This window comes from Poecilia reticulata, chromosome 9 (assembly GCF_904066995.2).
Source record: "Poecilia reticulata chromosome 9, P_reticulata-male-v2, whole genome shotgun sequence".
NCBI lineage: Eukaryota > Metazoa > Chordata > Actinopteri > Cyprinodontiformes > Poeciliidae > Poecilia > Poecilia reticulata.
The window spans coordinates 5,214,080-5,228,667 of record NC_088838.1 but is presented as its reverse complement, the minus strand read 5'-3'; the positions used below and the strand labels follow the sequence as shown (position 1 = coordinate 5,228,667).

The window sequence follows — 14,588 nt, the reverse complement described above, 5'->3', positions numbered from 1 at the left end:
AACATGTCCTGAAGTTATTTTGCTCAGGCAGCCTTCAGAGACTTGCAGCTCAAAACTGGGTCATTTTAGGGTGTTACCCACACATACGGGCCATGCACGTTCTGAATAAGAGTACTGCAAGTCCGCCCAGTGAGAAACATTCATCTGATAGCCCCACTGGGACTGTCACCGAGTCCGTTTTAACCCTGTGGTGCACCTCTGGTTCTGTTTTTGTTGTTTTTTTTTCAAAATCATCTTAAACCTTCATTTCAGATCATATTTAACTCTGTGCAGTTAATTTTTTCCACACTAAATGTCACCAAGTTTTTTTTTCCTTTTGTCATTCTTTTAATTAAAGCTTCTGTGATTAAAATTTTCCTCCCAAGACAAAAACAACAGGAAACTAATGTAACAGAGCTGCACATAAATCTTTTCTATGGCATGTTTTTTGTTTACATGCCGAGGTCAAAAAAATGAAATGCTCTGCATTAGCGGTCACTGTGTATAGAACGTAACGCCGAGTGCTTGCTCAATAGTCTGTGTACATTTTGAAAAGTGAGATTTTTTTTAATTAGGAGCACACAACACAACTCTGCTATATTTCACTCACAGCAGGACTTAAAAATTGAACACTTCAAAGAGTAGTAATAAGAAAACATGACAAGCTTCCCACATCAGAGCTACTGCTTCTGCTTGAATGTACAAAACACTATGACATAAACGTTCATATTACACAAGATGAAGATGATTGACTGTTTTTCTTGGTTCAATAAGCCAAGCATATAAATGTATTCACAATAACAGGACTTCAACATCACTAACAAGATCATTCACACAAATGACTCTTCTAATAGGCAAATGATTTACCATTAGGTGCAGCAGCAGACAAATATTCATGACCAACATGCATTCTTTGTAAGTGAAACATTACCTGATTACCTGATTTGTAATTAGTCTGTTCAAACTAACAAACAATCAAAGCGGAAGAGAAAAGTAAATGAAGTTCCAAGATAATTTCTGAATTGAATGTTTTGACTCTCATCCTACTTGTTTTTTTTTTTTCTGTTTAGAGGATCGGATTAATCCAGGATGAGTGGTGATTGAGATGTTGTGTTTATCATCCGTTTTCCAGGACGTGTACAGGAGAAGAACACGTAAAGGTTCGGAATGGAGGAAAACCAGAAATCCGGTTTGAGAGGGGGTTTCCCGAAAATTCTCGGATCCAGGAACACCAATCTAACCGCCAGGAAACACAGAACCCACAACCAAAGAAGATACTAATGTTTACCACAACCAGAGGAGACCATCAGGTCAAGAAGGAACAGCTGCCAGATTCTATAATGCAGCCAGCCTGAAGAAGAGCAGATTTATAGATTGACACAACAGAGCAGCCAGGCGAGGAAAAACACCGGAGCAACCAGGATATGGAAAAATATTTGCTTTTCACCTAACGAGATAACGTTTTTATTTCTTCGGAACACATTTACAATTGTGTTCATGAAAGCTATTAATGATTTTCCACTTCTCTAAACTACCAGATGTTAGATCTAAAACTTACATTTTGACAACATATTTTTGAGAAAAAGGAAGTGGGGTAACACACGTTTTCCTCTCACACATAGAAAGAGAACACTTCCTGTTTTGAGTCAAATTTGTGAAAAGATCAAAATCCCCCAGTTTGTTTGCTCAGTGAAAGCAAAAGCTGCCGGGTTCAACAACCCTGAGTAGATGGCGCAAAACAAATCCCATCAAAGACCAGTTTGTCACGTTTTGCTGGTTAAATGTCACGTCCTTTAACGCTGAACAGGAACTATTATAGGAACAGACAACAGAAAGCTACAGGAGAGAAAATCAAAGCAAAAGTCAGAGAGAAAAGGGGAAGTTTAATATTTGCAATAAATTATATTTTTTTAAATCACGTGAAAAACCTTTAAAGAATAATCATGTGCAACTCAATGTTGATTTTAAGAAACACATTCAGGCAATAATCAGGTGGAAAATTGTGGTTTATGGCTGCAGTGTTATTCTTATATCTATTAATAAAGTAATCAGTATAATACATGGTGGTGATGTGATTCTGTGTGTATTTAAATCAGATGTATTTGCAATAAAGTAAGGATTGTTAAAGGAGGCTGATCAAGGCATTGGGGAAGAAAAAAAGTACTGAACTGAAACAGAAATACAGGCTTGAAGGTATTTTCCAGCAAAGTGAGGCACGTGGAATTGCAAAACATCGGCCCAAAACCTTGTAAGGTGCAAACTGAGGAAGTTACGTCTGCCGATTGTCATTATACAGCCCTGGAATTATAAAACAACGAGCGGAGAAGAATTTGGTTTGAGTTTCTCTGAAGAAAGATTGGGAGCACAGATCGTGTTAGACTTTTATTTTCAGGGTTTTGGGAGGAAGACGATCCACAAACTGACCAAAGAGTTTCGCTGGAGCCAGAGGTCAACCCTTGAATTTGAACTTCACTCTCAAGATTTTGTTCAAGATAAGAGTCTCTACTTTTTTGGTGACAGTTTGTTACCCCCCCCACATCATGTCTTGGTTCCCATCCACCAGTCAAGAGAGGTCTGACTACAAAGATCCAGCTACTTGGGTATGAAATTCTCTCTCTGTCCCTTTGCTGAAAGATTTTTACATCCAGAACTAATTTGTTTGTTGGGATAGATTTTGAATAATTTTCATGTTTGGAGATTCTTTTTCTGTGCTGAAAAACTTCAACCAGTTGATATGTTGAATAGAGGTGTACGATTCTGCACATTTTGGTATTGACCCGATACCAAATAAATACAGGACGGTATCGCTGATAGCACAACCACAACAATATTTATACTTTTTATTATTTTGGTAATATATATTACCTAAATGCAATATATATATATATATATATATATATATATATATATATATGGTAAAAAAATTAAGTGTGCTGTTCTCTAACCAGTGGCGGAGCCAGAGGGGGGGCCAGGGGGGCCAGTGCCCCCCCTGTCATCTGATTGGCCCCCCCAGTGGCCCCCCCAGATGATTGACATGTAACAGCACCAGGTTATTCCTGTACATTATTTGGAATCATTCTAAGTCAACCTAATATCTAAAGAAGAAAAACAATAATAAATATATCAAAAGAAAATGTATAAAACTTTATATAAGTCCATGTGATGACATAAATAAATAGATTTAGATCAGGCGCGATACCAGCCTCCTTTGTACTCATAAAAACAAGCTGAAATTCTTGTCCTGGGTGTTTCAGTTGTGCTGCGCTGTGGTGCAACTCAAAGGCTAAAGCACTTCATACCTGGTGGTTGTAAAACACCAATAAGTTATTTATTGATCCTCCGCAAAAAAAAGAAAAAACCGAAGAGGGGCCGACGATGTTCGTAGTTTGGAGGAGAGGTGGCGCTAGAGTTTTTTCGTTGTCCGTCAAAGAAAAAAATAATTTTATTTCCAATTTGTAGTCATCAAACGAAACATTTATTATTTCTCTGTTAGAACGTTTTTGAAATCAGGTAACAATTCACGAAATGACGTGATTAGAAGACGACAGAACTCTGATCGTTTCCTGATCCCGCACTGACTTCCCTCAGCGGGAGAAAAACTCCGCAGAAGCGGATCAGCTGCTGGACGCTCCAAAGCCTCTGGTCCGTTAAAGCGTCCAGATCAGAGATGATTCTCTGACTGATATTGTTCTTAGTATGATTAATAATGAGCTCCACGATGTTCTTTGTGCGTAAAGTTGAAACTGTCTGCGCACCAAGTGGTCAGCTGACCACAGTCTGGACAGAAACCAGCGGACTGCTCTCTGTTCTTATCAAGACGAGGCTGAGGAGGGAATCTGACATATTAACTAGTTTGTACTGGTTTTGTTTTTAAAACACCATTAACTAAGCAGTGTAACTATATATTGTATATTTGGCGTTTGTCATCTCATGTGTGATTAGTTGGAGCGTAACGGTGGAGCATTTACGCGCATTTATTGCCCAGCGCTCTGCGCTTGTTTCTGCCTAACGGATCTGCACTTTAAATTCTTTCCTCTCTCAACAGTCAGCTGTTATTCCTCTACTTAAACTACAATAAGTAGATCACATTCTCTTTAGGTTTTCTCTGTTTGCTCCAAACTCATTAAATGTAAACTCATTAGAAGCCCGAACCACCATCCAACCAAATAATTCTGGTCCGACCCGAAATATTGTTACCTGTCAAATTACCTGTCAAACCAGAGCTTCCTAACCAAGGTGTCCATAACTCTTCAACACGCTGTCAGCTCTCGGTCAGAAAGACGCATTTAGTTCAGTGTCCATGAGATGATATTCAGAAAGGATCTTTAATTTGATTGATTTTAGTTTCCTCTGCGATGAACTCTGCATAAAGTCTATCATGTCTCCATGTGCGCCAGTCAAAGGTGTTAATTATAACATGTCAAATGACAGAGGGGCTTAAAAATAACCAAATATTCAGTTTGGTTATTTTTTTAAATGATAGATAGATAGATAGATAGATAGATAGATAGATAGATAGATAGATAGATAGATAGATAGATGTACACACACATTTTAAATGTTGCCCCCCCAGAGGTAGTCCTGGCCCCCCCTTGGCCCCCCCAACTTTAAAAGTCTAGCTCCGCCACTGTCTCTAACTACACGGTGCAAAAAAAAAAAAGAAAAAAGAAAAAAAGAATGAGATAAAGATATATTTTATTTTCTAGTTCTTGGGTGCTCCATCCCTTTTGATGCCGCCCTGGACAACAGCCCATATCATAAACTGTCACTGCTGGCACAAACCACAAGAGCAACTTCATTGTATTACACTTTAAACCATGTCAGAATGAGCAGCCAGCTACTGATTTAAGTCCTCTATGAGACTTCATCAGCACAGACTAGAAGCGTTGTTCTGGGAAAAGCTGCACTCACACAAAGGTTGCGTTTAGCATGCTGACCCCTCCTCCGTCCTCACTGCCGCTCGTTGCTGGTGGACTCAGCCTGGCAGTGGGAGCGAGGGACGATTTCCCATCAGGAACAAATGAGCTTTTTGTTACTCAGAGGCCGCGGCTCTGAAAAGTCGTCAGGCATCTTTGTCATGGGAACAAATTCCCGTAAATCCGCTCGCTGTTTCCACGCAAACCGAGTCACAATATTGTTGAGTCAAAACAGGAGAGGTGGAAGAGGTGAGCGTGTTGCTGCATGTTCTGCATGAGGTTTGATCAGAACTACCTCGACTAAAAAGAAAAAAAAACAAAAAAATATTTAAAAACAGTTTGATCATTTCCATCTATGCCTAAAGACAAGAATAAAGCACATCTCGTATGTCTGTTTCTTCATAATGATCTGGGTCGATTATTAAAGCTAAAATATAATAAATCTGTGTTCTGGAGAAGCTTTCAGTTCCACTTAACCTCATGAGTAAGTTTGTGTGAGCCATTCAGCCTTTCTGGCAGCCAGCCTCACCAGCTGACTCTAATTTCCTTCATACCCATTTGTTTCTCCTTGTTGCATTCTTTCACATTTAGGGTTCAAACTGTGGTGACTCCATTTGGCTGCAAAATTTTACACAATTTAAAAAAAAAATTCTAACAGCTACACAGCAACATCCCCCCAAAATGTAAAATGTATTTTATTCTGTTGCTTTGTTGAAACTGGATTAAAAATGTCAATGAAACGCATAAAAATAAAAAACTGTTTCAATGTGTATTTGTCAACAAGAGCTAATGAGAAGCATGAGGAAGAATTAGTTCCTCACAAATCAGAGAACTGATTGCTGTCTCCACCTTGTGGAAAATTAACAAACAGCAGAGGCATTCTATTCTATGTGCTGAGGAAGAAATTACAGGAGTTTGTGTTTCACATCCACCGACTTCCTCCTACAATCTAAAAATATGATGTTTGAGGTGTGTCTGTGTGTAGATGGTTGTTCTTCCTGTATCTCTGTGTTGTACTGTAACAGACTGGCAACCTGTCCGGGGTGTACCCCACCTCTCACCCCATACATACATAAATACGGACTAAATTTAAACAGCACCCATAGACTAATAAGTTGTAGGTTACTCAAACTAAAATATTTCACTATAGACTTTAGTTTAGTTCAGTTGAAATGTTCTAAATCTCTAAAACTTAGCACCAACAAATAGGTCCCAATTTCCTTAATTTTGGGTGATCGGCCAAAACTTACATGTGAAGACGATCTTACCCACCGATGTTATCCACCCATCTTTTCAACTTCACCAAATATCTAAAAATCAACCACTGTTATGGCTGAAAAAAAGTTGTAGATAGGCTGGGGAACTTCATTACTGAACAAATGGCTGATTGGAAATGGGTTGCAGGTGTGAGAGGAGAGAGAGAGAAAATGGGACGAGGTGGGGGGGCGGGAGCACGGAAACTGGGTAACTAGAAAAATAAATCTAATACTCACAAATAACTTGATACAATGAGCATAACAAATCAAAGAAACAGACTAAGGAACACATAAGAATAATGAGACTAGAATCAAACCCCTAAACAACCCAAGATCTGACTGATGTGGAGCATATTGACTTTGTAGTTCACAGTGAGATATTTCTGAATCCAGTAAGGTGTGTTAAAAATGTGTTTGCTGTGGTTGTGGCCCCAGCAGTAGGAACCTCTAGTGTACTGTAAGTAATACCTCCCAGAATGAGTCCAGGGGGCATTTTTCTGTCTCTAGAGGTACATGAACAAACAGGAATATCTTAAACACTCACATTTACGGATTTACAGCTGGTGAGGTGTTTATTTAGCAAAAGTTCAAGAGCCTGGTGTTAATGTTTTCATACTTCATGTGTCTTTCAGTGCTGAGTCTGTTTTCTTTCCATGGTCAGCGTTTGAGAAGCCCCTGGTCCTCAGTTCAGCCTCCAAGGAACAAAACACAACATAATGTAGCAGAAAGCTTAACATGTATAGCAGTAATACACAACTGAACTGAATCAATAAATGTTCTATTTTGTTAGGTGTTCCTATTTTTATTGTAATTTCATGCTGTTTGAAGTTACAAACAGCAAAAGTTGACAATGGGCAACCTTTGGAGAGTTAAACTCTCACCGGATATTACTCTTTTTATATTTCTCCAATCCGAACGGTTTGCAAATTCAACTTTTCCAGAAATTACCTTTTTTGAGGACAATTTACGTTGGTCAATAACCCCAATTTACATGATTTTGGTATTTTGGGGGGAACCAGAGCACCCGGAGAAAACCCCCACCAACACTGGGAGAACATACAAACTCCCACAGAAAAAGATGCTTGGTTAAGAACTAAGATCTCTTTTAGGTGAAGATGCCGCCCATTTTTGTATTTTTTTTTTGGGTCTAAAATACGAGATGTGTTTTGAGGTCTTGGAAACGGTTCAGAACTTACCTGGACACTTTTTGCTAATTGCTTGTTTTAGAGGTTTTCTTGCTTCTCTTCAGTTTTTGTTGCTTCTTGAGGCTCAAAGTGTGTTGCATTGTTTTCCACACTGAAGATGTTTCTTCAGAGACGCCTCCACTGGTTCAGCATCTTGGCTTTCCCTTTTCTCTGACAGAGTTTCCACACACAGGTCTGTCACTTCCATGGTTTCGGGATCAAGGATGCTTGAATCTCTCAGCATCTCATTTACAAAGTAATTTATCTCCTTGGGAGATGCATCAGGAACAGTGGCGCAACTACACATTATTTAGGTGGATGCGAAAACATAAATTGGCGCATCCCCCCCACCAGTCTTGAGTCTTTTCTGCCCTTGTAACTCAGCTTTTGTATTCTCCAGTTCTCTTTGCACGTAGACTAGCTTTTGGTTCTCCTCAAACCATCTTGCTCTCTCCTTTTCCAAAAGAGAGCCAAGTCTCTGGATCTCTCTCTGTAACTCAATGGGAAGCTTTCTGTTCTCAGTCCAGCCTTGCAGATTCTGTCCAGCTCTCCATGCTCCATGCTGGGGTCTCATCTCACCGTTGGAGGAATGTGGCCTTTGATTCGACATGTTTGGAAAAAACTATGTTTGTTAAAATCCGTTTTGATCTGCAAACGATCTCAATGTTCAACTTTGAAAGTGCTTTGCGAACATCTGAACTTGTCAGTAGTGCAGCAAGCAATGACAAGAATGTAGAAGTTTGTTACATACAGAGCTGATGACATCACAAGCAGGACTCTAGTTGTGACATCACAGAGTTTTCCTTCATCTTTGGAATGATGATGTGAGTGTTTGAGAACTCTACCACACTGACCAACCAACCTCCACCATCATCCTCCTCCTCACCTTCCTACCCCCCATATTGGAATTGGGATGGGTTATATAGTGTTAGGGTGGCTCTGATTTATTCTTTCTGTTGATTTTTGTTCATGGTTATTTTTTGTTGAGGCATTGCATCTTAGGACAGTTGTCCACTCTGGTTTTGGATGACATACAGTTGGATGTTTTTTGCTCTTTCTCTTTTAGTTTAGGGCAGTTGGTATGATGCGTATCCATGGCAATACTTTTTTAGGTTTATTTTTACGACTGGGAGACGCTAATCATTATCTCAAAAGCTCAAATAGTGAACTAACTACTGCCACCTGTACTACAACCACAAATCTCATGAGACTTGAACAGAAGACTTTGTTCATGCAGAGCAGAGAAAATGTCTTCCATAGTTTGTAATGGACAAGAATCATATCCCCAAACCCAACATCTTTCTGCCCAGCTTTCAAACCAAACAGCCAGAGAGATATTTACAGTAGAGGTAGATGAGATTCATTTACCAGGTCATTACAACAACTTATGGTGTCATCCAAGACTTGTGGTTGTGGGATATTGTGTCTGCAATAGGGATATTGAAGTGTTAGCATGTCATGACAGCAACACTGTCTTTAGAAGAATGATTGATACTGGAGATGATCCTTCCTGCCCACAGCAACAACATCCACCAACTCTTTGAAGATACTTGGTGGATATTACAACAGTTAATTTCATTTTAACATTGCGGATGCATATCGGATCACTAGCAATACAAATATTTTTCTAATTCTAACATGTATCAAGTAGTTATCAGTAAATTCTACACATTTCTGCAGTCACAGGAATATGGGAAAAGTTTAAAAATAGTGGCACATTTTTGTCTTTAAATCTCCTTATTAACTCATTTATCAGCTATTTACCAGAGAGTCAGGGAATAGGTGTGGAGGGAGCTCTATAAGACAGACAGGCTGCACAATGAGGCTTAGTAAGTTGTCTCTCAAACATCCAGCTGGTGTCAGAGGGCGTGATAAAAGCTGATGAGAATTTTCTGCTTTGTGTTCGGCCAAAGAGATCATTTTACACTGATAAGCAACTTAGAATAATTAATGGCAGCTCATGATTTAGGAAAAACTTACAAACAAGAGTAATAATTATCATTTTTGGAGTGTATTATATTACGCAGCTCATATTAGCTTAGCATAAAGATCTTGAAATGTAATGTGTCAATCATGATTGGTCTTGTTTGGACCTGTGACGTTTATCTGTTCATTGAACCCTGAAGAGAAAATATTCAGTATAGTGAGTCAAAGTGGGCTTATTTATAACAACCTCCTCAGAAACTACTAGTTACCATTGGTTACACTGTCTCTGTTGGTTTATGGAGAGACATGTTTTCTAAAGGGGCCCAATTAAATTTTTTGTCATGGGGCCCAAGATTCTTGGCGGCGCCTTTGTTTGGAAAGCTCTCATCGTCTGAAGAATAAAACTAAACGTCTGAATATTTTAGCTCTGCAGATGTTAGAGTGGTATGTTTTATTAGTCAGCCACTTGGAGGCAGCACTGAGCTTCAGTTTGCTCACAGGGAAAGTGAGGGTATTAAAAAAAATTCAGATCAGCCTGGAATGTGCAGTAAATTCCTATAAGCTGATAAAAAAAAACTTGACTTGAAAGTTTTATCTTTGTGTCTGTATTATTACAAGATGTCAACCTTGAGACTACATAAATAAATCTGCTTTTTTGAGCAAAACATTTTTAATGTGCTTAATTTGAAAAAAAACACAACACACTAGAAATAAAATACAACTCCCACAGTCATGTGGAAGGTTCGAACCGATTCCACATCTTAAGTTAAGAATCACCAACTCACCCTTAAAAGTTTCCCAAGGTAAGATGAGGTGCTTCACCACACTAGGATCTCTAATAGATTAAAAGCTCTATGGTCATTAGACCTTTTTACAGGTCAGTTTGCATTTCTTAAATTCATATAGCAATACAAATAGGTTATTTTTCTACGGCTTAAAAATCTACATTTTCAAAAAAAATCTTGTTTTGTTAAATGTAATGAGGAACGTCACAGGAACCTTAGCCATTTATTTGACTTCATCAGCCAACTGAAAAGTTCAGGTTAAGTTTGATTCTTTTGCCAACTCACTTTAATCTTTTTAAACTGCTAACATGAGATGATTGTTAAAATCCCACTGAACCGCCTCCTGCTACCAGCACCAGCAGTAGCATGTCCCTGTTCCACCAAAATAAACAGGGAGGTTGTAAAAATAAAAAAGTCACAAATAAAAGTAGGAATTTTACTGCCGAGGGTTTTCAGCTCACTTTGAAACTCAATTCGCTGACCAACTATGTCGCAATTCTTCCCACAACTAAACAGTGTGTGTTACTTGTAAGGGTTTGGCTGTTGAAATTATATTCCGAGAACTTTACTTATTAGTAACTTATAAATGTTCTAAGTTAATAAATAACAATATAAGATAACAATACTTCAAGAACTACCTGTAAGCAAACAAAGAAAGAATGAACTATGCTTTTGGGGGTGTTAGCGCCAAACAACATATGTCTGGATAATTTTTACTTTTCTCATATCACATCCAGATCTCGTGTTTGCAAAAATTGCTGAGTCCTGGTGATGATGATGAAGCTCAAAGTGAAAATGGAAACCCTGGTAGACTGTCCCATTTCCTCACTTTTTTTCTTCACCGTGATGTTTTAAACCTCTCAACTTCTCATGGTGCTTTCCTCGTTTTAAGTGTGGCAGTGGAGCGAGGAATGCTGTGATTCACGTTTTTATAAAGTTGACATTAGCCTGCCTGTACATGCTCAGGACGTAGTGACGGCTCTGATTCCCACACAGCCTGAGACGCGACAGACATGGTAAATGGATACCTGCCTGAGGTTAGGTAGCTTGGCTAAAGGGGAAACAGGCTTGGGTTTACCAAGGAGATAAGACTGGGAGGAAAGCTTGTTTTTTGTTATGTGGTCAATGTGTTTCACTAAAAGGAAAAACACAGTGGCTATGGATGTATGGATTTCCAATCCAGAGTTTTACAGAATACAAACTCTTTGAAGTAATCCCTGAAAAAGGAATAATAAGCCGTTACTTTTTTCGGTATGTGGATTGATGACATCACAAGAGGCAAGAGAATCCATCAGATAACGCAGCCTCACCAAAAACTAATTCCCTGCATATGATTGTGATATAGATTATATACAGTAGCTGTGGGTGTCAGACTGTGGTTGATTGCCTGTGATGGTACTCCGAAGAATTTTTGATTGAATTTTATTCTTATTCTTTTTTTTGTGAACATGCGTTGTTTGAAACTATGGATATTCACATCTAGTTTAGATGTTTTGAAGTTTTTCTGCCACTTCACAGGGAGGCTGTCTACAGGACAATGAAAACAATGGTGGCCATGGATGGTGAACCTAATATGAATCATGACATTAACTACCTGCAGATTATTTTTGTTTAATTTTGTTCATATCTGATTGGTTTCCATGGATACTAACCTCTAGTATAAGCCATATTCTGCCTGTATCACCTTAAATAGTTACATGATATACAAGAGTGGCACTGCATACATTCTGACTGGTTTTTCTTACCAAACCAATGTCCAATGTAATGAAATTTGATTATAAGCATGCAAATCAAGAGGGAACATTAAGGGAGGCATTAAGCCTTCTGTGATGTCAGCAGGGTCATACGAGCATGCAGGCATTTCAGTTTCTTTTTTATGTATGTTTATGTAATGATTTATAATGAAATGACAAAACAAATAGAAAAACTGACTGCGATACTTCTTAGGTAACAAACTATATATGAGTCTGATATTACAAAAGCCTGTCACCTTATTTAGAGATTTAGTAGCTCTAAATCTCTAGTTCCCATCACCCATTCTGTGTGACGGCTATATCTCCATCCTTAAAACACAAAGTTAAAACTTATTCTGCCAGTTATGAGGAAGGGAGTGAGGGAAGGAAGGTCTGGGCAGCAGTTCCTGTGCTAAGAACGACTGAGCATTAAACACATGCTATTGTTTGTCACGTCTCGATGGTAGAAGGAGGTAGAAGCAGATAAACATCACTCAGCAGCAGATTCTGATGAGAAGCATGTTCATCTGGTTTGCCCTGTCAGATTGTGCCTTCCTGTCACGGCTCAGAGGGCAAATGTGAAGGAGAAAGTAGGCAAGATACATATAACTACACATAAATAAATAATTCTTAAAATCCTGCTTCTGCCCTGGTCTTGTTTCTCCTACATCGCTCTTTTGATGCATTCTTCATCAGCCTGGAAGTCTGTCTTCATTTTAGCTTCATAGCTCATAACTTCTTGAATTCTTTAAGGCTTTCTTGTCTGATGGAGAAAAGCATTTTGAATGAAAAATGTTTTCAAGAGGTTTTTAAAGTACTTGCAAATTTTTATGGCAGCTTCCAGCCATAATGCCAGATCATTTGTTTACCCCCAAAACATACGGAGCATCATGACTCATTCCTGCCACAAATACCCATCATCACCGCTTTTTGTTGGTGCTTTTATATTGCACCAAGCTAGAAGCTGCTCCAAATGACAACAAATTCTCACCTAGTTCTGTGTTGCAGGAGGAAGGGAAGAGCCGCCTGCAGCAGAAGCAGACGGAGGTGGATCAGGTGACAATGATAATGCTGGACAACAAGAAAAAGGCCGAAGAAAGATATGACAACCTGAACGACCTGGAGCAGCAGGCCAAGGATCTGCAAGAGAAGGTAGCTGCTGGAGGCGCCGTCCAACTGGAAAACCCATCATGGCTGCCACACCGTTGTTTGGGCTGCTTACGAAAGTTATTTTTTGTCAGAAGTACATTTGTCATGGGAGTAATTAATGTGCAATATTTATATTAATCGATTGTGTAAAAATGGTGTTATGTTGAGAAAAGTATTTCCTATTGTTAGCTAATATAAATGACGCAGACTGTTTTTGTTTAACAGCCTGCATTTAGCATATTCAGCATATGAACAATTAAAAACTTTGTTATGGAAAAACAGTGAGCCCTCTTAATAGGACAGAAAACTCAAGTTTTTATGAAAATGCCCGCTTATCAATGAATTATTACTTCATAAATCAACTGAATCAACGATAGATGACTTACATCCTTATAACAGATATTGAAAAGTACCAAGTAATGTAACATATTTCAGCATGTGTTTTTTCTGTCCACAGAGTAAAGTTTTTAAAAAAACAGCCAACAAGTTGAAGCAGCAGAAAGAAATGTCCAACCAAAATCAAGAATCCAAGAAGACCACAATCATCATCTTCAGTGTGGTGGCAGGACTCATCATTTTGGGACTTATAATCTTTGTTATTACAAAATTTGCAGGATAGCATGAAAAGGAAAAGAGTCCTGGCAACTGAAAGAGGACAATAAATGAGCTGAAGGACAGTTGATCCTGGACAGCGAAGATCCTGGAAACGACAAGCTGTATGTGTGTTACTCTGCTGCAAGATATGATACAAAATAAATTTTGCTCTATGAAAAAAAAAGTGGTTTCATGTTCCGCACACTGTAAAAAATCCAGTACAACTGAAAAAACATGTTGTACGACGACAACTGAAGAAACATGACTGGTGAAAGCCTTGATCGGCCTATTTGATCATTTTAATAATGTCTTATTGCCTCACGACATGGCATGCAGCTCTCACAACGGAATGTCTTTTTTTTTTACTGTGCGCACTCTCGAACTCCCAACTCACATCAAGTAGTGCCCTCTGGTGGCGTAAAACTGCTACTACATGCAAAACGTTATCTTGATGTTTTGGCTACCTCCAAGTTAAAGTACAGATTAAATAATCAAACCATTACTTATAACAATAGAATAAACATAGTGGGGGTGTTGGCTGTCCACATTTTATCAATAGCACTTAAAATGAACTTGATGATGAGATGGTTTCACAGAGAAGATGCATTAACATTTTTAAGCATAGCACTGAGAGGCATCACACTGTTTCCTATCCTGCCATGTATGTTGAGACAATAACATACATGTTGAGACACAGCTATAAGCTGTGAACATGCTATGAGTTTCCCCCAAATGGTCAAACACTTAGTAGCTGAATTAGTCACATTATTTTCACACTGCAGTCCATTCATTTGAGAGAATCTTCACCAATGCAGACAGAGTCTTTGCATGGTCTGGCATGTGATTAGGTAAAGTTATTATTGAATCAATGCGGTGACGTGTGCAGTGCTGGTGTAAGCCCCATTGAAGGGACAACAATATGAATTATTTTGTTAATTTGAACAAAGTTTAAAGGTGTCCACAACATATTTTAAAAATTTCTTTCTTAATATGATGAACAGAAACATGAAAAAAAGACGTGTTCATTTTTCCTAAAATAAATTGCAAGAAAAAAAAAAAGATCAGA

General features: G+C 38.6%; 1 protein-coding gene and 1 long non-coding RNA gene across 2 annotated transcripts; one reads left to right on the top strand and one right to left on the bottom strand.

Moving 5' to 3' along the window:
• Positions 1–1,434: 1,434 nt before the first annotated feature.
• LOC145553002 (uncharacterized) lies at positions 1,435–14,492 on the top strand. Its single transcript, XM_081611289.1, has 3 exons — positions 1,435–2,579; positions 12,788–12,931; positions 13,386–14,492. The coding sequence occupies exons 1-3, from the start codon at positions 2,520–2,522 to the stop codon at positions 13,545–13,547; spliced, it is 366 nt and encodes a 121-aa protein (XP_081467415.1). The 5' UTR covers positions 1,435–2,519; the 3' UTR covers positions 13,548–14,492.
• On the bottom strand, positions 4,633–8,081 carry LOC145553004 (uncharacterized). The gene is made up of 3 exons (XR_014089174.1): positions 7,348–8,081; positions 6,146–6,843; positions 4,633–5,195 (listed from the first exon to the last, which is right to left on the bottom strand). It is a non-coding gene; the product is annotated as an uncharacterized LOC145553004 (long non-coding RNA).
• Positions 14,493–14,588: the final 96 nt, after the last annotated feature.

What these genes read in the sequence shown, in the direction of transcription:
- LOC145553002 (XM_081611289.1), top strand. Translation starts at nt 2,520, where the DNA reads ATGTCTTGGTTCCCATCCACCAGTCAAGAGAGGTCTGACTACAAAGAT. An exon ending in ACAAAGATCCAGCTACTTGG is followed by an intron (nt 2,580 to 12,787) that starts GTATGAAATTCT and finishes TCTGTGTTGCAG; the next exon opens with GAGGAAGGGAAGAGCCGCCT. An exon ending in CCAAGGATCTGCAAGAGAAG is followed by an intron (nt 12,932 to 13,385) that starts GTAGCTGCTGGA and finishes TTCTGTCCACAG; the next exon opens with AGTAAAGTTTTTAAAAAAAC.